This window comes from Scyliorhinus canicula, chromosome 20 (genome assembly GCF_902713615.1).
Source record: "Scyliorhinus canicula chromosome 20, sScyCan1.1, whole genome shotgun sequence".
In the NCBI taxonomy this organism is placed as follows: Eukaryota; Metazoa; Chordata; class Chondrichthyes; order Carcharhiniformes; family Scyliorhinidae; genus Scyliorhinus; species Scyliorhinus canicula.
The window spans coordinates 87,895,244-87,923,095 of NC_052165.1; the positions used below are offsets into that span (position 1 = coordinate 87,895,244).

Sequence of the window (27,852 nt, forward strand, 5' to 3'; positions counted from 1 at the left end):
CACACAGAACAGAGCAGCCAATCACAAGACAGGACACTACCAATATAAAGCCAGAGGGCACCAGGTTTCCCGCTCTCTCGGGCCCCAGCCTCAGACAGTCAGAATTCATGAGCGAGCCAGTTCAAACACCATGTGGTAGCTCGTAAGTCTGGTTAGGCTAGTATCAGGTCTCCAGTCAAGTCAGCATAGTGTCAACCCACAGTTGAACATGTATAATAGTTAAGAAGTTAAATAAAATAGTGTTGCATCTTATCAAGTGTTGGAGGTCTGTCTCTCGTTACACTGCATCAAGTGCAGTCCACATCAACCCAGCCTGCCCAATACATCAATAGTTACAGGGGACTCTCGGGTAATGGGCACAGATAGGTGCATCTGTGGACAGGAAAGAGACTCCACGATTGTGTGTTGCCTCCCTGGTGCCAAGATCAAGTATGTCTCTGAACGAACACAGAACATTCTGAAGGGGGAGGGTGGCAGCCAGAGGTCGTAGGCAGGAAGAGTGATGTGGTCCTGCAGAAGGAGTTCAGGGAGTTAGGCAGTAAGTTCAAAAGCAGGACCACTTGGGTTGTAATCTCAGGATTACTCCCTGTGCCACATGCCAGTGAGGCTAAAAATAGGATAGTACAGCTAAATACATGGCTAAACCAGTGGTGTAGGAGGGAGAGTTTCAGATTTCTGGACCACTGGGATCTCTTCTGGGGCAGAAGTGACCTGTACAAGGAGGACAATAGAACATTACAGCACAGTACAGGCCCTTCGGCCCTCGATGTTGCGCCAACCTGTGAAACCAATCTAAAGCCCATATACACTATTCCATTATCATCCACATGTTTATCCAATGACCATTTAAATGCCCTTAATGTTGGCGAGTCCATTACTGTTGCAGGCAGGGCATTCCACATCCTTACTACTCTCTGAGTAAAGAACCTACGTCTGATGTATGTCCTATATCTGATGTATGTCCGATATCTCTCTCCCCTCAATTTAAAGCTATGTTCCCCCCACCCGTGCTAGCCATCACCATCCGAGGAAAAAGGCTCTCACTGTCCACCCTATCTAATCCCCTGATCATCTTGTAGGCCTCTATTAAGTCACCTCTTAACCTTCTTCTCTCTAACGAAAACAGCCTCAAGTCCTTCAGAAGATCTTCCCTCCATACTAGGCAACATCCTGGTAAATTTCCTCTGCGCCCTTTCCAATGCTTCCACATCCTTCTGATAATGCGGCGACCAGAACTGCACGCAATACTCCAAATGCCGTCGACCAGAATTTTGTACAGCTGCAACATGACCTTATGGCTCCGAAAAGCAATCCCTCTACCAATAAAAGCTAACACACCGTACGCCTTCTTAACAACCCTATCAACCTGGGTGGCAACTTTCAGGGATCTATGCACATGGACACAGAGATCTCTCTGCTCTTCCACACTATCAACAGTCTTATCATTAGCCCAGTACTCTATATTCCTGTTACTCCTTCCAAAATAAATCACCTCACACTTTTCTGCATTAAACTCCATTTGCCACTTCTCAGCCCCGGTCAATGAAGGCAAGCATGCAGTATGCCTTCTTGACTACCTTCTCCACCTGTGTTGCCTCTTTCAGTGACCTGTGAACCTGTACACCCAGATCCACCTGACTTTCAATACTAGGGTTCTACCATTCACTGTATATGCCTTACCTGCATTAGACCTTGCAAAATGCATTACCTCACATTTGTTCGGATTAACTCCATCTGCCATCTCTGCGCCCAAGTATCCAAACGATCTGAATCCTGCTGTATCCTGACAGTCCTCATCGCTATCTGCAATTCTACCAACCTTTGTGTCGTCTGCAAACTTACTAATCAGACCGGCTACATTTTCCTCCAAATCATTTATATATACTGCGAACAGCAAAGGTCCCAGCACTGATCCCTGCGAACACTAGTCACAGCCCTCCAATCGGAAAAGCACCCTTCCATTGCTCCTCTCTGCTTTCCAGTTCTGTATCCATCTTGCCAGCTCACCCCTGATCCAGTGACTTCACCTTCAGTCTGCCATGAGGGACCTTGTCAAAGGCCTTACTGAAGTCCATATGGACAACATCTACTGCCCTACATGCATCAATCATCTTTGTGACTGCCTCAAAAAACTCTATCAAGTTAGTGAGACACAATCTCCCCTTCACAAAACCCTGCTGCCTCTCGCTAATACGTCCATTTGTTTCCAAATGGGAGGAGATCCTGTCTCGAAGATTTCTCTTACCACTGACGGAAGATTCACCGGCCTATAGTTCCCTGGATTAGGATTGCTACCCTTCTGAAACAAAGGAACGACATTGGCTATTCTCCAGTCCTCCGGGACATCGTCTAAAGACAGTGAGGATCCAAAGACTATTGTGAAGACCTCAGCAATTTCCTGTCTTGCCTCTTTCAGTATTCTGGGGTAGATCCCATTAGGCCCTGGGGACTTATCCACCTTCATATTTTTCATGACGCCCAACACCTCCATGTGACCCAGGCTATCTACACACCCTTCGCCAGACTCAATAATTCCACCAATTCCTTCTCTTTGGTGAATACTGATGCAAAGTATTCATTTACTGTACTGCACTGTTATGTTCTATGTTCTTAGTGCCTCGCCTATTTCCTCTGGCTCCACACATAGATTCCCTTGTCTGTCCTTAAGTGGGTCCACCCTTTCCCTGGCTACCCTCTTGCTTTTTATGTACGTGAAAAAGCCTTGGGATTTTCCTTAACCCTATTTGCCAATATCTTTTTGTGCCCTCCTGACTCCATACTTAAGTTCCTTCCTACTTTCCTTAAGTTCCACACAGGCTTCGTCTGTTCCCAGCCTTCTAGCCCTGACAAATGCCTCTTTTTTCTTTTTGACGAGGCCTACAATATCGCTCGTTATCCAAGGTTCCCGAAATTTGCCATACTTATCCTTCTTCTGCACAGGAACAGGAACATAGATTGTTTCTCACTTTCATTTGCTGCACACTCACTCGTCGGACAATCAGTAGCGCACATGGGAGAGAGAAAAAAAACTCGTAATTGGAGAAGCTGCTCCAAGAAGGAACGTGAATTGAAACTCAGCTGTCTGACAACAATATTAAAAATACCTCCGGGGCCCCATAGAGCTTTGCAGGACAAGTATGGCCCACAGCACTGGCTTTGAACACACTTGATCTAGATTGTCACTGACTTCCATTTTCTACTCGGTCCCACCTGTTCTCTCTTCCTGTGCGAGCGGCAGACAGGTCTGAAATTATACTTAAATTATTTTGTGTTCCTACCGCTGTTCATTCTCGTTCTTGTTGAGGATGTTGGGTATTCTCCCCGATTTGAACCTTCAGCCATGATATTGAGATGTGTTCCCAGATTCTGATACTCTGTAATAAATATATTAATGGGAGGTGAGGTATAAATATAAAAATGAGAAGGAGACGTTGAGCTCTTCACGCAAAGCGAACAATATTAATTTAGAATATTTTCAGAATATATGTCTCATATTACCGCGATATGAGTGGGAGATTTGATAGCTGTTTCACAAAATAAAAGCTGTCCTCATTGGTTTCCATAAAAAAATTCACTGCTGACCTCTTCATCCTTGTAAGTCTTCCCCATCTCCCGCCTCACCTTCCCTCTCCAAAATCACTCAAATCCATGCCCATTTTTGCAAGAGTTCCATGTTTGATTCCCTGCAGTCAAGTTTTCACCTTGCCACAGTGCCAAAGCTGCTCTTAAAATCACAAATAGTATCCTTTCCAACTCTGTAAATAATAAATAAAGCATCTCCATTCACTAGTCCATAGTCTTTAATATGCCTGACCATATCATCCTTTTCCAACTCCTGCCTCCTGTCATCCAGCTGGCTGGAAATGCATCAAATGTTTCTGGTTTAAATCTTATCTTTTAATTTACATCCAGAGAATCACTGACATTGGATTGTCTTGCAATTTTAAGGGCCCTTCCTTCTGATTCCCTTATTTGCTATTTCTTTTACTTTGTCGTCATCAGATTTGCTCCATGGATATTTATTTGTACCTTTAAGTTGAGCAGAGGAAGTGAGGAACTCAAAAGTTGCAAAATAGTACTGTTATAACTACCATGGAGGATAAGGATTAAAGACAATCTGATTCCCTGTAACCTCCGCGGAATATAAACTTCCCTGGTCAAGGGGCCTGGCTTCCCCTTAACAAGGGGAATCCCTCACTGGCATAAAAACCCTGACCTGGGTTCAGGACGAGGAGAGAGACCTTCGGGGAAAGGAGAGCTTCATTGTATTACTAATAAACCCTGTTCATCGTTTTATACATGCTCATTCATCGTGCTCTTTTGGCAGATTCAACGCTGGCAGTGAGGATAAAATGGAGCTGCTGTCAGCACCAAGCAGTACGCACCGGACCCCACTTCGTTTCGGCCTCAGGAGGCCTTCAATCCACCATCCAAAACGCCGCACACTGGAAATCTGGAACCAGTTAATGCAGGTACTGATGATTGGACACAATATGTTGAGCATATGCAGCATTTCTTTTGCACCAATAGGATTGTTGGGGGTGAAAGACAATACGGTTAATGGCTTGCAGGGGAGGGGGGGGGGGGGGGCAGGGCAACTCTAGTCTCATCAGAAGCCTAACCCACCCAGATGGATTCTTGGTCAATTGCCACTTTAGCTGGTCGTCCGGCGGTTCCGGCTCGACACGGCCCCTCAGGGTCATGCCGAATCTATGTAGAACAGTACAGCACAGAACAGGCCCTTCGGCCCTCGATGTTGCGCCGAGCATTGTCCGAAACCAAGATCAAGCTATCCCACTCACTGTCATTCTGGTATGCTCCATGTGCCTATCCAATAACCGCTTGAAAGTTCCAAAAGTGTCCGACTCCACTATCAGAGCAGGCAGTCCATTCCACACTCTAACCCAGGGGTGGGCAAACTTTTCCGTGCAAGGGCCACATTCAGAAATTCACAATTTTAAAGGGCCGCATAGTATATCAAGTAAAATAATTAATATTTAAAATAGCCAAAATAAAAGGTTTTTAAAGAAAAAAAAGCAATTAATTTTTATTAATTAATATTTTAAAGTAGAAACTTCACATGAAACACATGTTGTGCCGAGCAATGATCACCCTACTCAAGTCAACGTATCCACCCTATACCAGTAACCCCCCCCCCCATTAACCAAATTTTTTAATTTTTTTTAATGACTTGATCTTGGTGGGCCGCATAAAGACCTTTGGCGGGCCGCATGCGGCCCGCGGGCCGTAGTTTGCCCACCCCTGCTCTAACCACTCTGAGTAAAGAACCTACCTTGGACATCTATCCTCGGTCTCCCACCCTGAACTTTATAGTTATGCCCCCTTGTAACAGCTACATCCATCCGAGGAAATAGTCTCTGAATGTCCACTCTATCAATCCCCCTCATCATCTTATAAACCTCTATTAAGTCGCCTCTCATCCTCCTCCGCTCCAAAGAGAAAAGCCCTAGCTCCCTCAACCTATCCTGGTGAGACCTATCCTGCAAACCAGGCAGCATCCTGGTAAATCTCCTTTGCACCCTTTCCAATGCTTCCACATCATATAGTGAGGTGACCAGAACTGCACTCAATACTCCAAATGTGGTCTCACCAGGGTCATGGGCAGCACGGTTTCATAGTGGTTAGCACAATTGCTTCACAGCTCCAGGGTCCCAGGTTCGATTCCCAGCTTGGGTCACTGTCTGTGCGGAGTTTGCACTTTCTCCCCGTGTGTGCGTGGGTTTCCTCCGGGTGCTCCGGTTTCCTCCCACAGTCCAAAGATGTGCAGACTAGGTGGATTGGCCATGCTAAATTGCCCTTAGTGTCCAAAATTGCACTTAGTGTTGGGTGGGGTTACTGGGTTATGGGGATAGGGTGGTGGCGTGGGCTTGGATAAGGTGCTCTTTCCAAGAGCTGGTGCAGACTCGATGGGCTGAATGGCCTCCTTCTGCACTGTAACTTCTATGATTCTATGTACAGTTTAAGCATTACCCCGCAGCTCTTACTCAAGCCCCCTGTTGATAAACACTAACACACAAGAGGCCTTCTTCACTGCTCTATCCACTTGAGTGGCAACTTTCAGAGATCTGTTGACACAAACCCCAAGGTCCCGGTTCCTCCACATTCCTCAGAACCTTGCTGTTGACCCTGTAATCCGCATTCAAATTTTTTCTGCCACAATGAAACACCTCGCACTCATTAGGGTTAAACTCCATCTGCCATTTTTCGGACCAGCTCTGCATCCTATCAATGTCTCTTTGCAGCATACAACGGCCCTCCATCTCATCCACTACTCCAGCAATCTTGGTGTTGTCAGCAAATTTACTGACCCACCCTTCAGCCCCCTCAGCGAGGTCATCGATAAAAATCACAAATAGCAGAGGACCCAGCACTGATTCCTGTGGTACATCGCTGGTAACTGGTCTCAGGTCTGAAAATTTTTCATCCACCGCCACCCACTGTCTTCTACGTGATAGCCAGTTACTTATCCAATTGGCCAAATTTCCCTCTATCCCTCACCTCCTTACTTTCTTCATAAGACGACCATGGGGAACCTTATCGAATGCCTGACTAAAATCCATGTATACGACATCAATGCTCTACCTTCATATCCCCAATTAGTTACCTTCTCAAAGAATTCAATCAAATTTGTGAGGTATCCGTGTTGACTATCCCAGATTAAGCTGCATCTTTCCAAGCGGTCATTAATCCTATCCTTCAGGACCTTTTCCATTAACTTACCGACCACCGAAGAAAGACTAACCGGCCTATAATTACCAGGGTCAATCCCATTCCCTTTCATGAACAGAGGAACAACATTCGCCACTCTCCAATTGTCTGGCACTATCTCCGTGGACAGTGAGGACCCAAAGATCAAACCAAATGCTCTGCAATCTCATCCCTTGCCTCCCAAAGAATCCTTGGATATATCCCATCTGGCACAGGGGACTTGTTGACCCTCCGGTTTTTCAAAATTGCCAATACATCCTTCCTCAGAACATCTACCTCCTCCAGCCTACCCGTCTGTATCACACTCTCATCCTCAAAAACATGGCCCCTCTCCTTGGTGAACACTGAGGATAAGTATTCATTCAATTCCTCTACTATTTCTTCTGACTCCATGCACAAGTTCCCATTACTGTCCTTGACCGGCCCTAACCTCACCCTGGTCATTCTTTTATTTCTCACAGAAGCATAAAAAGCCTTGGGGATTTCCTTGATCCAACCCGCCAAGGACTTCTCATGCCCCCTCCTAGCTCACCTAAGCCCTTTTTTTTTTAGCTCATTCCCTGCTACATTGTAACCCTCTGAACCTTGTTTTCTCATCCATACATACACTTCCTTTTTCATCTTGACAAGACCTTCAACCTGTTTTGTGAACCATGGTTCCCTCACATGGCCATTTCCTCCCTGCCTGAGAGGGACATACCTATCAAGGACACGCAGTATTTGGGGCTAAAGATAGACAAGTCTCCTGGCCCTGATGGAATGCATCCCAGAGTGCTAAAAGAGATGGCTTGGGAAACTGCAAATGCACTCGTGACAATTTATCAAAATTCATTTGACTCTGGGGTGGTCACAGCGGATTGGAAATTGGCAAACGTGACACCACTGTTTAATAAAGGAGGTAGGCAGAAAGCGGGTAATTATAGGCCAGTCAGCTTAACTTGGTAGTAGGGAAGATGCAGGAATCTATCATCAAGGAAGAAATAGCGAGGCATCTGGGTGGAAATTGTCCCAATGGGCAGACGCAGCATGGGTTCATAAAGGGCAGGTTGTACCTAACTAACTTAGTGGAATCTTTTGAGGACATTACCAGAGCGGTAGATAATGGGAAGTCAATGGATGTGATATATCTGGATTTCCAGAAAGCCTTTGACAAGGTGCCACACAAAAGATTGTCCCTTAGGGATCAGTGTTGGGCCCACAATTGTTCACCATTTACATAGATGATTTGGAACTGGGGACCAAGTGCAATGTGTTCAAGTTTGCAGACGACCCGAAAGGTGCGGTAAAGCAAAAAGTGCAGAGGATACCGGAAATCTGCAGAGGGATTTGGATAGGTTAAGTAAATGGACTAGGGTCTGGCAGATGGAATACAATGTTGACAAATGTGAGGTTATCAATTTTGGTAGGAATAACAGGAAAAGGGATTATTATTTCAATGATAAAATATAAAAACATGCTGCTGTGCAGAGAAACCTGGGTGTGATAGTGCAGGAGTCGCAAAAAGTTGGTTTACAGGTGCAACAGGCGATTAAGAAGGCAAATGGAATTTTGTCCTTCATTGCTAGAGGGATGGAGTTTAAGGCTAGGGAGGTTATGTTGCCATTGTATAATGTATTAGTGAGGCCACACCTGAAGTATTGTGTTCAGTTTTGGTCTCCTTACCCGAGAAAGGAGGTACTGGCGCTGGAGTGTGCAGAGGTTAATCCCAGGGCTGAAGGGGTTGGATTATGAGGAGAGGTTGAGTAGACTGGGACTGTACTCATTGGAATTTAGAAGGATGAGGGGGGGGGGGGGGGGGATCTTATAGAAACATAGAAAATAATGAAAGGGATAGATAGGAAGGATAGATGTGGGCAGGTTGTTTCCACTGGCAGGTGAAAGCAGAACTAAGGGGCATAGCCTCAAAATAAGGGAAAGTAGATTTAGGACTGAGTTTAGGAGGAACTTCTTCACCCAAAGGGTTGTGAATCTAAGGAATTCCTTGCCCAATGAAGCAGTTTAGGCTCCTTCATTAAATGTTTTTAAGATAGAGATAGTTTTTTTGAAGAATAAAGGGATTAAGGGTTATGGTGTTCGGGCCGGAAAGTGGAGCTGAGTCCACAAAAGATCAGCCATGATCTATTGAATGGCGGAGCAGGCCCGAGGGGCCAGATGGCCTATTCCTGCTCCTAGTTCTCATGTTCATTTGTGCCTTTCCCTGACAATTTCTGTTCCCATCATATGCTCCCTAATTCTTGCCTAATCGCATCATAATGACCCCTCCCCAACTATAAACTTTGCCCTGCTGTATGGCCCTATCCCTCTCCATTGTAATAGTGAAAGACTCTCATCCACCTTCTTCCGTCAGCAAAAAGAAACCAAAGTTTGAGGTCACGTACCAACCAACTCAAGAACAGCTTCTTCCCTACTGCCATCAGAGTTTTGAATGGACCTACCTCGTATTAAGTTTATCTTTTCTCTACACCTTGCTATAACTGTAACATTATATTCTGCAGTCTCTCCTTCCTTCCCTATGTATGGTATGCATTGTTTGTACAGCATGCAAGAAACAATACTTTTCACTGTATACTAATACATGTGACAATAATAAATCAAGTCAAATAAGGCCTGCCAGGGCTGGCACAAACAAATCGGTAAAAGCCTGCCAAAATGTAAAATAGGCCAAGACACCAAGGGAACACTTAAACGGGCGAACAAACAATGTATTGTAGCCATGCTGGCCACGCAAAATGGACACTGAGCCAAACTAAAATGGAAGGCAGCAGGGAAAGCCTGTTTAGTAAGAACAGACAGCCTGCTCTCAACTAATTAGCATTTTGCAAGCAGCAAACCAGTTTTCTGGCCAGGTGCAGATCTCCAGGCCAAAGGTGTTAATGGCAAAGCGCTTAACATCCTAATGAGGCGGCCCAGATCCAGACACACACAATGGCAACATTTCCATCTCAATGTAGCAGTTAATTGGTGGAGTAGACAGGATGGCACCAGAGTAACAAATATCGAAACCACCCCCCCCCCAACATCGAGGAAAGCCCCGCATTGGAGGATTTCGAAGGTAGCCGTTTGGAAACGTTCCAATCGGTACCGAAAGGTAGAGCCCGCCTAGAAGGGGGCAAGGACATTAGAGAGGGGTATAAAAGCAAATCCCCCACAGAGCCCCGGTCTGTTAAACCCGTGCTCCGGCTCTGACTGACATCTTGCATCCTGACTCCAGCCGTTGAGCACCAGCCGCCGAAACCGTAAGTTCAACGCTCGCTACGCGATCCAAGCCCACTAGACTCCCAAGTACCAGAACGCTTGCTGAAGGCTGCAGTGCCAGACCAGGACGAAGGCCTCGTTCTCTGACCTTGCCTGTTCCTGTTAGATAAGTATTCTGTTTGCTTAAGTTTAGTTATAGCTTAGTCTCTTAGTGTGTGCATGAGTATTTATTATAACTGTATAATAAATATTGATCGTTTGAACTTTACTAATCGGTGTATCGTCTTTATTACTTTGAACTTGACCTTGGAATACTTGTGACGTTGCCTATACGGCAACTGGCGACTCCAGAGCTAAATAATTACATAGAACAGAGCCTAGCAGTGTTAAGCACACGTCGAACTCGGAGGCGTGTTAATACACTCCAATAAACGCGTTTTACGCCCATAGTAAAACGTGCAACAGTATAAAATGAAAATATTTTTCAAAATAAGGAATGATATTCATGGGCAGGCAGTAAATGCTTTTGGAGCCCCGAGCACAAGTCTGAAGGTTGGCACAATCAAGTGGTGCTTCTGCGAAGGGCCCATACAGAGCAGGTCAGCATCAAGGTGAGAGGAGTGAGGAGATCCACCTGGAAATAGTGAGGCCCTGCTCGTGATTTAAAAGCCTCTGAATTAAAAAGAGGAAAGGAAAATACGAAGAAACAGAAGTTCATCAGTTACTGTGAAAAGGCCTGTTCAGGTACACAGGGGGGGGAATTCAGAATTTCCAAATTACCTAACAGCATGTCTTTCGGGACTTGTGGGAGGAAACCGGAGCACCTGGAAGAATCCCACGCAGCCACGGGGAGAACCCGCAGACTCCACACAGACAGCGACCCAAGCCGGGAATCAAACCTGGACCCTGGCGCTGTGAAGCAACAGTGTTAACCACTGCACTACCGTGCCACCCACGGTATGAGGAGGAGCCGAAAAAAACAAGTTGGAATAGTAGACGGTTTGCGTAGCAGCAACATGAGCCACACTTCTAATGAGTCATTAAAAAAAGAATTTTAAAAAAAGCAACTGCCAAGATGCTGATCATAAAGGAAGATAGGAATGCTGGGCAAAAATTTGAGGGTCCATCTTGTTTGCCTCTTATTATCCTGGTAGTAGCATTTTTTTTTTACTCTTTCTTTATTCATGGGATCACTGGTAAGACCAGCATTTATTTTCCTAGCCTAATTGCCCTTGAACTGAATGGCTTGCTAGGCCATTTCGGAGGACAGTTAAGAATCAGCCACGTTTCTGTGGGTCTGGAGTCACATGTAGGCCAGACGGGGTAATAACTGCAGATTTCCTTCCTAAAGGACATTAGTGAACCAGACGGGTTTTTACAGCAGTCAATTATATTCTCATGCTCACCATCACGGAGATTAGGTTCGTATTCTAGGTTTTTAAAAAATTGAATTTAAAATTTCACCAGCTGCCATGGTAGGATCAGAACAGCTAGGCATTTGTCTCCATTCAAATCATACAACCATAATTGAGTGGTTGATGAATCCTGATCATCAATTTTGCATCTTTTTATTTGTTTATAAATTTAGAGTATCAATTTTTTTTGATTTCCTCAATTAAGGGGCAATTTAGCGTGGCCAATCCACCCATCTTGCATGTCTTTTTGGATTTTGGGGATAAGACCCGTGCAAACACCACACGGACAGCGACACGGGGGAGGGATCGAACCTGGGTCCGCAGCGTCATGATGCAGCGGCGCTATCCACTGCGCCACCGAGCCGCCCTACCAATTTCCAATCTTTTTTGCAGTGGTGGGGGTGGACCCAAGCACTCCACCCCTCCACTTTAACTGCAGTGGGGGTGGTAAGGAGAACTTGGAAGGGCCCCTCCCACCGTGGCTCCAACTCGTTCCGAGTCCAATTTTTGACCAAGGTTGACGGAGCTAGGGCTTTTCTCTTTGGAGCTGGGGAGGATGAGAGGCGACTTAATAGAGGTTTATAAGATGATGGAGATAGAGTGGATGTTCAGAGACTATTTCCTTGGGTGGATGCAGCTGTTACAAGGGGGCATAATTATAAAATTCAGGGTGGGAGATATAGGAGGGATATACGAGGTAGGTTCTTTACTCAGAGTGGTTAGACGGTGGAATGGACTGCCTGCTGTGATAGTGGAGTGGGACACTTTAGGAGCTTTCAAGGGGTCATTGGACAGGCACATGGAGCCACCAGAATGACAGGGAATGGGATAGCTTGATCTTGGTTTCGGACAATGCTCGGCACAACATTGAGGGCCGAAGGGCCTGTTCTGCGCTGTAATGTTCTATAACAGACCCCATTTGGTAAATAATAGAAAACCTAAGGGAAATTCCAGTGGTGGGAAGCATGAATGGAACTTTGCATTCTCTTGGAGTGAAATGCAAAGAAAAAACATCAGACCGTGGCTGACTTCAGTTGGCAAGGTGAGGCACCAGCCTTCCGCAAGTGACTTCCTGGCCCGATTAAGAAAGTTGGACGAAACTGGAGTTCAGCGTCACATTCAAAGAGACCCTACACGACCACTTAGTATGTGGAATCCACAACATAGCTACACATAAACTTTTTGACTGAAACTAATCCGGACCTACAGCATGCTGTAGAGGTAGCTATCTCCCATGAGAAGTGAAGAAGTCCGGGAACTCCAGGGGAAGGCGGTGCTGAGCCTGGGCCTCCAAATTGTACTCCGTTTGAATCCTGCTCGGACTGAGGAATCTGGTCTCCAACAGTGGGATGCCTCACAGAGACCCTGGCTGGCGCCGCCACCGGCGCCCGGAATGCCGCCGTACATTTTCCCCGACAGATACGACCCAGAGCACAGGTACCGACCGGCAGTCACTGGGCATAGAGCCTATGAGAGCCCACCACACCGTGAAGGATCAGCTCCCCGCCGGGTGTGACTGCCCATCTCGTGACCAGACTCACAACATGGAAGATGACGACAGCCCTACAACAGTTACACAGCATGGCATCACCGTGGGTGCCACAATTCAGGTTTTCCGACATGAAAATGGGCATTCGATTTGGATGGACCTTGATACTGGAGTCGCGGAATCCATGATCAGCCACCGCAGTTTCTAACAGATGGAGCTCCAGCCTCCAAACACTGAGTCTTAGAGAAAACAAAGCCCACCTTGCCACTTGTATGGGGGAACTCCTGGCAATGGTGGGTACCGGTAAAATATGGGCAGCTGATGGCTAACTTGCCTCTGGTGGTAGCACGTAACAGCTGGCCAGGTTTGCTGGGATGGGACTGGTTGCGCTCTCTACGTTTAGATTGGCAGCGGATGCAGAATGCACCCCATGGCCTGAAGCGGTTCTGCGAGATTTCTGTCTGTTTTCTAGGATGGTTTGGGCACCATAAAAGGGTCGATCACCCGCATCAGCGCTAATACTATGGCACAGCCGTTACTTCCATGCTAGACCGGTCCCTTATGCATTGCAGCCTAAAGTGATTGCCAAGTTGGACCGTCTCTAGGGCCTGAAAATCATACAGCCTGTTCAATTCGAGCATGTTATGACTTGTGCACCTATGTGGCGACTATAAAGTGACGGTGAACTGCATCTCTCGACTGGGCCGCTATCCCTTCCCTCAAACAGCTAAGCTCAGTGGAGGCCAATCCTTTAAGAAACTTGAAATGAGCCTCGAGTATCTCCAGCTCATTTTGGCCTCAGAATCCGGGAGGGTTGTGACCATTAACACGCACCGCAGTCTGTATGAATATACTCGACAGCTTTTTGGGGTTTCCTCAGCACGCAGCATTAGAGGGTGATGGAAAACATCCGAACAGGGCTCCCATAAAATCCCAACAGTACCAAAGGATGCCATTTGAGTCTGCACCAATCCTCCGAGAGAGCACCAAGGTCGCTGCCCCACCCCACCTAAACTGCACATCCCTAGGCACTAAGGGGAAATTTTGTCACAGCGAATCTACCTAACCGGCACATCTCTGGACTGGGAGGAAACCGACCACCCAGAGGAAACCCGCAGAGACACAGGGACAATGTGAATGTGGACAGTCACCCAATGCCAGAATTGAACCCGGGTCCCTGGCGAGGCACAGTGTGAACAACACCCACGTGCAGCGGTGAACCTGGACAACGTTTTGATTACAGGCTTATCTGATGGGAACATTTGGATATCTGCCCAAAATCCTCCATTGATATGAGGCAGACAATTGCCTCCGGAGGGAGAAGTGCATTTTCAATGCAACAGAGGTCACTTAACTAGGCTACCACATGGACCGCCACAGATAGCACCCCAAGGAGAAGATGCAGGCGATCCGACGGGCTCCGTACCCAGTGTCCCGATGGAACTTTGCTCATTTTTAGGCCTTGTGAACTAATACGTGAAACTTATCACGAAGCTGGCCTCAGTCTTAGCCCCCCACCCCCCTCCACCGTCGTTTTAAAAAGGGGCAACCGTGAGAATGGACCCAGGCACAGGGCACAGCTTTTGCAAACGTACGTCATGCAGCAACTATCATTCTCAAAGCTGCTAACCCACTTTGAACCATCCAAACCACAACGGCTGATGTGCAAAACGTCTCCCTACGGGGTTGGGGCTGCGTTCACTCTCCAAATGTACAAATGCCACATTGCATTCGCATTGCGGGCACATGCCGACACTGGGAAGATCTATGCTCAGATCAAAAAGGAAACATTGGCAGTGGTATTTGGGGTGACAGTTTCACCAATATGTCTACAGACATCTGTTTACTGGTTTCACTGACCACAAATAATTTACTCGGTTTGTTTGAGGATCGGGCAATTCCCCCATAGCCTCTGCCAGGTATCAGCGATGAATGCTGTTATTAGCAGCATAAGACTATGTTCTGGAGCACCATTCCGGGACCATGATTCCTCACGCTGATCCCATTCTCCTCCTCAACAGGCCGCCCGAACCAGCATCAACCGATGAGTTCATCGCAGTTTATGGACTCCCTGCCAGTCACACCGGCCCACATCAGAGGCTGGACGCAGGCGGAATTGCAGCTGTCTTGAGTCAAACACATCATACTATATGGAGTCCAGCACCGCACTATATCAGACAATTTGAAGGAGAACACTTACAAGATACTGGATTTAGTATCAAAGACAGTGTTATCCTGTGGGGAGCAAGTATCTGCTCTTGCAAGAGAATCCAGCCCCGTATCTGTTTTAAAAAATTAGTTCAGGAGGTGGCCATCACTGCACGTGGCAGGATTTCCGGCCCATCCCTAACTGCCCTTGAACTGACTGCTGGGCCATTTGAAAGGGCATTTAAAAAAAAATAAATTTAGAGTACCCAATTATTTTTTTCCAATTAAGGGGCAATTTAGCGTGGCCAATCCACCTACCCTGCACATCTTTGGGTCGTGGGGGTGAAACCCACACAAACACGGGGAGAATGTGCAAACTCCACACAGACAGTGACCCAGAGCCGGGATCGAACCTGGGACCTCGGCGCCATGAGGCAGCAGTGCTCACCACTGCACCACCGTGCTGCCCTTGAAAGGGCATTTAAGAGTCAACCACATTCCTACCACAAAACAATCAAACTCAAAAGTCAACCTGAAACAGAGACTTCTAACCTTTTCCTATTTCTAATATCCTTTCTTTACACCTTCTTCCCCTGTTTGTGTCTTATGTGCATGTGTAAAGGGTGGGGTGAGTTAAAAAAGGGTGGGGCTTTGGAATTAGGTAATTGTTAATCAGATGGATTTGCTGCATTTTCAATTGCACTTATTATTAATAAAAATTGTTTAAATTTAAAAACCTGCTGACTGTAGATATTGGGCAGCCAAAGACCAAAGACTTTGGGTATTATCTAAGAATTAAAAGTTAGTTTCAATAGTGTTGCGACACTGGGTCAAGTGAAGCTGGAATTGACCTCATACTGGCAAGGGTGTTGTAACACCACACCACTCCACACTCTCATTGGCCCTCTTCTGTTTCTGATCAACATGCTGCTCCTCGCTAAACAGGCATCAGGTTCCACATGTAAGCTGATGATATCCAGCTCGATGTTATCACTGCTCTGAAACTCTGCTTCCTGCCTCCTAACTTGCACTCATATTTTGTTCATCTGTGCTCACCATCTCACAGCCTGACAACACCTCAAATTAAATTCTCCAGCTAGGTTTTCAAATCTCTCCCTTGCCTCTTCCTTCCTATTCATGTATCCTACACCAGTCCGAGAAGCCAACGGCATATCTGCCCTTCACCTTTCCAAATCTGACATTTTGTGTATTTCGATGATAATTTGACCACAATTGAGGCCAAGTCCTGAGCTCTAGAATTGCCTTCCTAAACCTTGCGGCCGCTTTTCTCTCCTCCTGGCAGATTTGCCTTAAAGAGAATGGCAACTTGACCAAAATTGATCACCTGCCCAGCTACTTCGATTGTCTTAGTATCTTTGTTTCCCCATTGATTTTGCTCTTAAATGGCTTGGGACATTTTGCTACTTTAAAAGGTTCCATTGTTGCATATTCATCATTTGTGCGTGTCCCTGTTTGTTTGTGTGTTCTCTCCTATCCTGGTTTAGCTCACTGGGCTAAATCGCTGGCTTTTAAAGCAGACCAAGCAGGCCAGCAGCACGGTTCGATTCCCGTACCAGCCACCCCGGACAGGCGCCGGAATGTGGCGACCAGGGGCTTTTGACAGTAACTTCATTGAAGCCTACTCGTGACAATAAGCGATTTTCATTTCATTTTTTTCATTCACTATTTAGAGAGCCACCTATTTCAGTACCCAGGGATGTAGGGTATTAGGCTCTGGGGGTTCATCAGCCTTCAATCCGAGGAATTTCCTAGAAACCATTGCTCTACTAATATTGATCGCCTTCAGTCCCTTCTTCTTACTAAACTCTGCGTTCCACACATTTCTGGTATCATATTTGTGTCCTGATTTGTGAAGACAGAACCAAAGGATGTATTCAGTTGCTCAGACAGTTGTTCCCTATAATAGATTCACATGGGTCTCACTGTAAGGAGCCTACATTTGTCTTCAGCAATCTTTTTCACTTCATATACCTGTAGAAACGTTTACAGTCTTTTTTTAATGTTCCATGCAAACTTACATTTGTACCTGAAGAAGTACCTCTTCTTAATCGGCCCATCGAGTTTGCACCGGCTCTTGGAAAGCGCACCCTACCCAAGCACACACCTCCACCCGATCCCAATTACCCAGTAGCCCCACCCAACACTACGGGCAATTTTGGACACAAAGGGCAATTTCCCATGGCCAATTGACCTAACTTGCACATCTTTGGACTGTGGGAGGAAACCGGAGTGCACGGAGGAAACCCACGCACACACTTCAAAGTAACTTCATTGAAGCCTACTCGTGACAATAAGCGATTTTAATTTCATTTCATTTTCATATCTCTAATGTGTAAACCTAAAACCGTTTCAGTCCCTTTATTTCTCCAAATTATAATTTAAGTTATTCTCCAGCAACAATTCTAAATCAAGTTTGAGACTATGTGAATTTCAGTTATCTGCTGTTTCACTCACACTGTCGTCATTGGTAAAATAAAGACCCAACAACTTGTATTTCAAGTGGAGACTTCCAGTGGCAACATGTGGGCAGCTCCTGCGAGAGCTTTTGATTTTTGGTCCTTCACACCCAGTTTTTTGGGGAAATTTGGTATGATTATTTTGGGAAAGTCTAAGGCAACCGAAGGATGTCGAAAATCCAGAATAAAAATCAGGGAAAAAAGGGGCGAGCGGAGGTCCACCGGTGAGTTCAATGGGGAAACCAGTGGCAGGAAAGATGGCGGACACAGGCTTATCGAGTGGCGCAGAACCCATTTTGGTGGATAAGCTGGCCGAAGTGAAGACGGGGGAGTTTGAGCAGTTGTTTCCTAAGCACTTTGACAGACATCGCAACGAGATGATGATCTTGCTTAAGGAGTGGATGGATTAGAATCTGGCTCCGATGAAGGAGTCTTTGGCAAAGACGTTGAGGTACGGGAGAAAGGCGAGGTGTTGAAGGGAGTGGAGGAGGCATTGTTGCAGCACAGCTACCAGTTCACCTCGATGGAAGAAGAGCTGAGAGGGTGGTGGAGTGCAACAAAGTGCTGAGAGGCAAAGTTGAGGACGTGGAGTGCAGGTCACCACGGCAGAATTTCAGGATTGTGGGAGACTGCCTGAGGGGATGGAGGGCCAGAGTATTTTGTAGAAATGTTCACCAAGTTGATATTGGGGGGAGGAGAGAGAGAGAGAGAGAGAGAGAGAGAGAGAGAGAGAGAGAGAGAGAGAGAGAGAGAGAGAGATATTCCACAGCTATCAGGGGAACGAAAAGGTGCTGAGATGGGCGAGGCGAGGTGGGGAGGCGTTGGTATTCTGATATACCAGGATCTCACATGGAACCAGCGAGAAGGCAGGAAGCCTTTGGTCAGGCAAGGCGGCGTTGTATTAAAGCAACGTTAACTTTGGGCATCCCAGTGGTCTATGAGAGGAATTTGGAGGAGAATACAACTTCTCTGGTGGGCGTTCAGGTTAAGCGGGAGGAGCTGGAATAGCTCTGAAGGAGGAGTTGTGCTGCGGAGGGTGACTGTCTCAAACTTGTGCGAGAGGCTGGGGTTCAAATAGCTAAAGATAGTACACAGAGCACACCTGACAAAGTCAAGAATGAGCTGGCTGTTTGAGGGGCTGAGGATATTTGTGCACGGCTGGGGCCCAGAGTCACATACACATGTTCTGGTTGGAAACATTTTGGAGATCATTCTTCAGCATCATGTCACTGATCTTGCATGTGGATTTACAACCCAGTCTCCTGTGGGCCACATTTGGGACGTCAGACTTGCCAGAGCTGCAGACGCAAGCGGGTGCCAATTTTGTAACTTTTGCCTCTGATTCTCGCAGGCGGTTTCTGTTGAACTGGACATGAACATTAATCCTGTGCCTCAGTGTGGCTGGGGAAATTTAATGGAGTTCTTGCACTTAGAAAAGATGAAATTCACTTCAAGAGGGGCGAATGCGAGGTACTATAAAAGATGGGGTTTGTTAATACTACATTTCAGGGACCGGTCAACAGCTAAGTGGATGGGCAAGGTGAGGGTGTTGGGGGGGCACAGTCTCAAGGGTTGGTGTTGGATTTATTTTGTTTTGTTATGTTGTGTGTGTTCAATGTCAAAATCTGAATGAAAATATTTTTTAAAAACTTACATTTCCAGTGGCTATGATTTTGAAAAAATGTCCCAAATTCTTTCTCGTTCATGAGTCTCTTCAGTTTAACACTCCATTCCCGTTGCTTAGATCTTGCCATCTGAACCTGCAGAGATAATCCGCATTTCTTCATCCATCCCAATGCCCCAACCTCGACTCGCAACCCACCAACCCAGCCCCACACCACCAGGCACCACCGAACCAGCCCAGCTCCCGCGGCCACACCTACTCAGCCATGCACCTGCAGTCCCAATGACCCAGCCCTGCACCCGCACCTACCCGACCACGCACCAAACCAGCCCCCGCAGCCCTACCAACCCAGCCCTGCACCCCCAATAGCACAGCCCCACCACGGCACCGATCCGGTCCCTGCTCCCGCAGCCTACCGACGCAGCTCTGCACCAGTAGCTCACCGACCCAACGCCGCACCTTGAGCCTCACCGATCCAGCGACCCATCCCGCATCCGTACCCACCGACGCATCCGTAGCCCACACTGTCTGATCTCACTGACTCCATCCTCCCTGTGTTTGATTTCCAGTGAAGAGCGAAAAGTCGCCATTTTCTCTCCAGACTGGAGATCAATCTCCAAAAACTGTCCTTTTTTTAAACAGTGTAACAATAATCTGACACATAGTGAGGATAATAATGCTGCGACTTAACTACACTACAATGATGAACACTGAAGCCGTTTCTGACCGTTCCTCACAAGCTGTACCCCGTCCCGTGCTCAAACTGACATCCGAACACCGACTATCGGTGTGTATGTTTGAACTGTCCACATGCGCAGTTTGGAGTTCTGACCTGCTCTCGCGGAGTTCGGCTCGCGCACGCGCGGTTTAACGGCCGAGACTAGTTACGTATGCGCAACGCCATGGTCTTGGCGTCGACACTGTCTCTTCACTGATTCGAAATCGGACGTCAATCCCAGATGGCAGCCAATACGACGAAGCCACTCATTGATTGTCCGATATTTGTACAGAATTTAACCCCAAAAATGTTGGTCATATTGTTGTCTAACTCGGAACAGTTAACTGTTCTATGAGGGGAGATTTGGAGGGAACGAATGAGAAACTGAGGGATGGAAAGGAGAGAAGAGCGTGAATGGCGATGGGGGAATCATAGAATTTACAGTGCAGAAGGAGGCTATTTGGCCAATCGAGCCTGCACTGACCCTTCGAAAGGGCACCTGACTCAAGCGCATACCTTCACCCTAACCGCAACCCAATTTAACCTTTTTTGGACACTAAGGACAATTTAGCATGGCCAATCCATCTGACGCAGACATCTTTAGACGGTGGGAAGACCCCGGAGGATTGCCACACAGACATGGGGAGAATGTGCAGACTCCGCACAGACAGTGACCCAAGCCCGGTATTGAACCGGGGACCCGAGCTGTGAAGCAACTGTGCTAACCACTCTCCTACCATGCTGAGTTGATGAGAAAAGGGACAATGGCGAAGGGTTGAGTCGATGAGAAAAGTTACGATGGAGAAGAGGGAGGGTCGTTCGGAAAAGTGATGGTCGAGTGAAAAGGGACGATGAGAAAAGGGATGATGAAAATCGGCAGTGGTGTTAATGTCAATGGGGTAGGAAAACATTCAAAGAGGAGGTGGTAATATGAAGAATCTCCATACATAATTATGCGAGTCACGTAGCAGAATTTTCAAGCCCCTCTGCACTGTTTCTGGGAAGAAGACTGTTGGTCGGAGACAGGATCTTCTGATCCTGCCACTGTCATTGTGATTTCCCATTCAACCCACCCCCAGCCACCAGGAACCCGTGGTGGCTCGGTTAAATCGGTGGGATTGAAAGATCTCACCAATGGCCTGAAAACCCCATTCAAATAGTTTGCACTGAGAGAGGCCCTTTGCCACCCCCTATGTGAAAAAGCCTCAAATCCCTCTGTGGGATGGGGAGTCACTTGTGGCATCACCCTTTAAGATCATTCCTTTTAGATCATAAAAATGCATTGTTTAAAGAAGAACCCTCATCTTCCCTCCTGGTTTCTTTACCAAATGCAGGAATCTTAAAGCTGTCCTCCTTTGCTTCTGACCCTTCTGATGTGGAGATGCCGGCATCGGACTGGGGTGAGCACAGTAAGAAGTCTTACAACACCAGGTTAAAGTCCAACATGTTTGTTTCAAACACTAGCTTTCGGAGCACTGCTCCTTCCTCAGGTGAATGAAAACCTGACCCGTATGCCAGTGGAAACCGTTTCATCCTCACTATCAAAACCTTTCTCATTTTGAACTCCTCTGTTCAACCACCCCTGCTTTTTTCCCCTGCTTTAAGATGAATAGTGTCAGTCTCCCCAGGGTCTTCACATAACTGAGATGTTTTCTCTTTCATAGAATGCCTATGTTGCCATTTCTGTTTCATCATTATTCTATTTCAGGCTGTGGCTCATCGGTTCAGTTCAAATGGAGAAAATCACCTGAATTTGCTTCAGGGTTTCAGACGGGGACTGAGTGTGAAAGTATGAATATATCAATTTATAAACACTGCTGCTTTCATTCTGTAAACATTTCAATTCATAAACATTCCTGCTTTCATACTGTGAACTTGCAATGTATAAATATTGTTACTCTCATTCTGTGAACATTTCTATTCATAAACATCCCTGCTATCATACTGTGATCTTTCAATGTATAAATCTTCTTACTCTCATTCTGTGAACATTTCAATGTATAAGCATTCCTGCTCTCGTTTTGTGAACGTATCCATTTGTCAACATTCCTGCTCTTATATTGCGAACAATTCTCTCTGATATCTGTCCCTTCCCTTTGTCCCTTGGCCAATTCACAGTTTCCAGCTCGAGTTGAGTGAGTGCCTTCTCCCGTTGTGATGTTGGAAGCCCAGTGACAGGGTCATGATCCTCAGCCATCCAGCCCCACGAAGCTGATGCTGACGGTTTTCCAGGGCTCAATGTTTCCCAACAGGCTACTGGGCAAATGTTCAGACAGGAACTAACCAGAGTGGGGCTCAGTGTCAGCTGCAGTGGACCAACTGACTCTTCACTGCTGGACTTGGGGTGAAGTATCCAGTATTCCTGTTCAGTTTCAGTGCCAAGTCACTCTACTGGTGGGCTCAGTCCACATTGGAATTGATGACCAGGCATGAATGGCCTTCATAATGGTCAAGATGTACCTGTGTACCAAGCTCTTTAAGATCTTGGACAGGTCCCCACTCGGAACCTGGAAGGACCTGTGGCGTAAAAGTTCAGGGTGACCAAAACGTTGATGGCCACTGGGAGCAGGTTTTCTCCCCCATTCCCTCTCAGTGCCAGGTGCACATGGTCTGGCAGAATCGTTGCAATGTGCCCCTCCTCAGCTGGAGTCTGCCGCAGCATGCGCTGTCTGGTAGATCCTCAAACGACAGGTGTTATCGGTATACATGAGGCCTCATGTAGTGCTCCCTTCTCACCTCCTCCTCAGCCTGTTCAGTGGCCAGCTCTTCATCCTCAGAGGTTGCCTCCTGTTCTCTGCTCTTGCATGGTGTCTCTTTGAGTAGCTCCAACTTGTACAGCCTCAGTGCATCCACCAGTGCTGTGGCAACGAGGAGGAAGGCCACCATTGCTGGTTGATTTCCAATATCTATGGTTTGCAGCGGGTGAAAGCTGACACCATTGCATGGTGCATACTGCCATGTCCCACCAGCTCCAACAGGCTACATTGTGGCCTCTGTTTGCACTGTAGACCCTGCCCCCGTATGTTCCCTTCCCCGTCCCACATCTCTGCTCACCTGACACCATCAATGCTGAGCACTGTGGGGACCTCTGGCCCCTGCACTCATCCCTATTGCCAATTGGTCAGCGCTACCCATGTCAGTGGTATGCCCTGTGCCCCCCATCTGCTGCTCCCCCTGTAAGGTCTACTGTGAGCATTGCCCTTGGGTGGGCCATGTGATGACCTGCAAGTGGGTGCGGCAAGTTGGAGGGGGTATGGTGGAGAGTGAGGTATGGGGGTGGTATGGCGGAGGGTGGGTGCTGACGTGCAGGAGTGGGGGCACTCATACAGCCTATGGTACTCTATTGAACCATGGGCCATGGTGGGTGGTCAGTGAGATGCACAGCAAGGTGGCTACCTTACAGGCTGAGGCAATGGAGGTCTGTGCTTGGACACCCTGGTCCCATGGGGGGGGGGGGGAGGGGAGAGACACCCTGACCCCACAGCATGTCTCCTGGTCATCCCCCCGGCCCTGCCAAGAAACCCACCCTCCCCTGAGCCATCTTGGCTAGTGTCAGGATCGGCACCAATAGTCACACCGCTGCCTGTCCTACCTCCTCTCTCTCATCAGCCACAGTCCCTGTTTCGCGATTTTTTTTAAAGCACAGGCGAACCTCACCGTAGTGAATTTAATCCGGGCAGAGGCAGTTTTTTGCGGAGGCCCTGGAGAACATCGGATCAGCCCCACCAATTATATGCTAATGGCATTTACTGTAAGTGAATGCATTGATGCCACTGTCGAGGGACCGGAGAATTGCAATTTGCCGGTGAATGCGGCGGTGGCCAAAATTTCGGCCTCAAGACCGATTATCCGCCTAGTCGTCTTCCTTGATTTCAGCATTGGCTGAGGGAGAATTCAGCCCAATGTATTTAATGCAGACTCTGCCAATTGACATTGCTGTCATTTACTCATTGAAGGGTATGTTTTGCATCTGGAATTGCATTCGGCACTGGAGTGTGTAAAATAAAGAAGTTTTTACCTGTTAATTCACCCACCTTCTCAAAGAGCAACAAGTTTGCAAGTTGAGTGACCCAGTATAATCTATACAGCAAATGGATAGGATCCATTTACGGACCCACAGTCTAAACCATGGACCCTATTGCATGGAACACAGCAGAGGATCATCAGCATTTAAACAGAGACAAAATAGTTTCATGTTTTGGGTCAGGTTCCTTCTGATGTAACTATTGTTGCAGAGAACAAAGAAAAGTACAGCACAGGAGCAGTCTGTTTGGCCCTCCAAGCTTGCGCTGGCCACGCTGCGCATCTAATTGAAACCCTTCTTGGTCCTTATCCTCCATTCCCATCCTGTTCATATATTTGCAAAACTCCCCTTAAATGTCATTATTGTACGTGCTTCCACCACCACCTCCAGCAGCGAGTTCCAGATACCCACTACCTTCAGTAAAAAACCTCCCTCGCACACCTCTTCTAAACTTTGCCCCAGCCACTTTAAACCTATATCGCCTGGAAATTGACTCCTCCAACTTGGAACCAATAATTTGCAATCAGCAATCGGCAGGTTAGAACAACAAGCTCACACAACAAAGATGAGCCGGGATTAGAACAAAAGAGCAAAGAAAAATTACAGCACAGGAACAGGCCCTTCGGCCCTTCAAGCCTGCGCCGGTCCAGATCCTCTATCTAAAATTGCCACGTATTTTCTAAGGATCAGAAATGTCAAATTAATTTCCATGTAGTAATGAGGAATTAAAGCATATAAAGCTGAATGAACAGGGAACTGGAAGAAAAAAATTTACAACAGCTTTCACATATTGTGTGATGTTGCCACAAAATTAGTGCTCAAAACCCATAAATTGCAATGAGATAAATGTCTATTTAATGACATTTGTCAGGGAACACTTCAGCAGTGAAGGGCATTCAGCCTCTGATCTTCTCCAAGGGAACCTTCTGGACGTGCAACAACGCAGAATCGCCGAGCAGAAACTCATAGCCAAGTTCCACACACATGAGTATGGCCTCAACAGGGACCTTGGATTCATGTTGCATTACATTCAACCCCCACCATCTGGCCTGGGCTTGTGAAATCCTACCAACTGTCCTGGCTTGAGACAATTCACACCTCTTTAACCTGTGGTTACCTCTCTGGATTTGTCAAGACTTAATTACGTGCAAAGGCTCGCATTCAAAGTATCCTCTTGCATCTTTGACTTTGTCCATATGTATCTTTCTGGAACCTACCTCTCCATTCATCTCAGGAAGGAGCAGTGCTCCGAAAGCTAGTTATTCGAAACAAGCCTGTTGGACTTTTACCTGGTGTTGTAAGACTTCTTACTGTGCCCACCCCAGTCCAACGCCAGCATCTCTACATTATGTCTATTTAATGGGTTAGGTTTCAGTATTTGGGAGAATATTTTGGGGAAGTTATTTTGCTGGATTTACAATCCAAAGTTTATGTTAATAAACCAGAGGACATGAGTTCATGTGACAGTTTGAGAATAGTAATCAACTTAACAGAAACTGGATTTTAAAAGTAAACTTGTGAGTGATCATTAAGTTTTTGGAAAGGAAATGTGCCATCCTTATCTGGTCTGGTCTGTTCTATATCTGACTCCAGACCCTTTCCAATCTGATAGACTGTTCTGTTAGCTGCCTCTGAAGTGTCCCAGTATTCTGTTTAGTTTAAACAAACAGTTATATCAACGACTCAAAAAGATGACCCAACAGCAACATCTGAGGACAATTTGAGCAGACAATTATGAAGTATTTTCCAATGACACCCATAGCTGGGAAATGAATGGAAAATAAACTTGTCACTCGGGTGTAAAATCTTTTCTTTTAGTTCATTTATGGGATGTGGCGTCGCTGGTTAGACCAGCATTTATTGCTCCCTATTGCCCTTCAGAAGTTGGTGGTGAGTTCCTTTCTTGAACCATTTTAGTTATTGAGGTGTATGTACAACCACTTGATATTAGGGATGGGATTCAAGGATTTTGTCCCAGCGAGAGTGAAGGAATGGCGTTTGTTTTCCAAGTCAGGGTGATGAGTGACTTGGAGGGGAACCTCTAGGTGGTGGGGTCCCCAGGTATCTCCTGTTCTTGTCTTTCTAGATGGTAGTGGTCATCGGTTTGGAAGGTGCTGTCTATGGAACATTGGTGAGTTACTGCAGTACAAATTGTAAATGGTAAACATGGCTGCCACTTTGTGTCAGCGGTGGAGGGTTTGAATGTTTATGGAAGGAGGAACAATCGAGCAGGCTGCTTTGTCCTGGATGGTGCCAAGCTTCTTGATTATTGTTGGAGCTGCACTCATCCGAGCAAGTGGCGAGTATTCCATTAGAATTCTGACTGGTGCCTTGTAGATGGTGGGCAGGATTTTGCGGGTCAGGAGGTAAGTTACTTGCTGTAAGATTCCTAGCGTTTGACTTGCCTTGGTAGATACAGCATTAATATGGCTAGTTTCTGATCCCCGGTATCCCCCAGGACCTTGATTGTGGGGATTGTGGTGGTGGTGGAATGGTATTTTCACTGGACTAGTAATCCAGAGACCCAGGTTATGCACTGGGAACACTGGTTAGAATACCACCAATGCAAATTGTGAAAATTGAATTCAATAAAAAAAACCTTGAATTAAAAGTCTAACGATGACCTGAAAACGATTGTTGATTATCGTAAAAACCAATCTAAAAGATTCCCTGCAAAGCCTCGCATTCAAAGTATCATCTTGCATCATTGACTTTGTTCAAGAAGGGGAGTAGAGACAACCCTGGTAATTATAGACCTGTGAGCCTTACTTCGGTTGTGGGTAAAATGTTGGAAAAGGTTATAAGAGATAGGGTTTATAATCATCTTGAAATGAACAAGTTGATTAGCGATAGTCAACACGGTTTTGTGAAGGGTAGGTCGTGCCTCACAAACCTTATTGAGTTTTTTGAGAAGGTGACCAAACAGGTGGATGAGGGTAAACGGTTGATGTGGTGTGTGTGGATTTCAGTAAGGCGTTTGATAAGGTGCCCCACGGTAGGCTATTGCAGAAAATAAGGAAGTATGGGATTGAAGGTGATTTAGCGGTTTGGATCAGTAATTGGCTAGCTGATAGAAGACAAAGGGTGGTGGTTGATGGCAAATGTTCATCCTGGAGTTCAGTTACTAGTGGTATACCGCAAGGATCTGTTTTGGGGCCACTGCTGTTTGTCATTTTTATAAATGACCTGGAAGAGGGTGTAGAAGGATGGGTTAGTAAATTTGCAGATGACACGAAGGTCGGTGGAGTTTTGGATAGTGCTGAAGGATGTTATAGGTTACAGAGGGACATAGATAAGCTGCAGAGCTGGGCTGAGAGGTGGCAGATGGGGTTTAATGCGGAAAAGTGTGAGGTGGTTCACTTTGGAATGAGTAACAGGAATGCAGAGTACTGGGCTAATGGCAAGATTCTTGGTAGTGAAGATGAACAGAGAGATCTCTGCATCCAGGTACATAAATCCCTGAAAGTTGCCACCCAGGTTAATAGGGCTGTTAAGAAGGCATATGGTGTGCTAGCCTTTATCAGTAGGGGGATTGAGTTTCGGAGCCACGAGGTCATGCTGCACAAAACTCTGGTGCGGCCGCACCTGGAGTACTGTGTGCAGTTCTGGTCACCACATTATAGGGAGGATGTGGAAGCTTTGGAAAGGGTTCAGAGGAGATTTACTAGGATGTTGCCTGGTATGGAGAGAAGGTCTTACGAGGAAAGGCTCAGGGACTTGAGGTTGTTTTCGTTAGAGAGGAGAAGGCTGAGAGGTGACTTAATAGATAGTCAGAGGGTTAGATAGGGTGAACAGTGAGAGTCTTGTTCCTCGGATGGTGATGACCAACACAAGGGGACATAGCTTTAAATTGAGGGGTGGTAGATATAGGACAGATGTCAGAGGCAGTTTCTTTACTCAGAGAGTAGTAGGGGTGTGGAACGCCCTGCCTGCAACAGTAGTAGACTCGCCAAATTTAAGGGCATTTAAGTGGTCACTGGATAGATATATGGATGAAAATGGAATAGTGTAGGTCAGATAGGCTTCAGATGGT

The 27,852-nt window shown here is 46.6% G+C and overlaps 1 protein-coding gene across 12 annotated transcripts in view; it reads right to left on the reverse strand.

Moving 5' to 3' along the window:
• LOC119954976 (NACHT, LRR and PYD domains-containing protein 3-like) overlaps positions 1-19,907 on the reverse strand; it is a 128,414-nt gene extending 108,507 nt beyond the window's left edge. For 3 of the 12 annotated variants that reach the window (XM_038780748.1, XM_038780751.1, XM_038780742.1), the window contains exons 1-3: positions 19,805-19,870; positions 19,108-19,213; positions 3,279-3,374 (exon numbers count right to left, since the gene is read on the reverse strand). In XM_038780748.1, the coding sequence (XP_038636676.1) occupies positions 3,279-3,342 (64 nt within the window). In that variant the 5' untranslated portion in view covers positions 3,343-3,374; positions 19,108-19,213; positions 19,805-19,870. Of the gene's footprint in view, positions 1-3,278; positions 3,375-4,385; positions 4,407-17,015; positions 17,107-19,107; positions 19,214-19,768 lie in introns of those variants that run through there. The other 9 variants (XM_038780747.1, XM_038780740.1, XM_038780750.1 and 6 more) reach the window with 6 other exon arrangements.
• Positions 19,908-27,852: the final 7,945 nt, after the last annotated feature.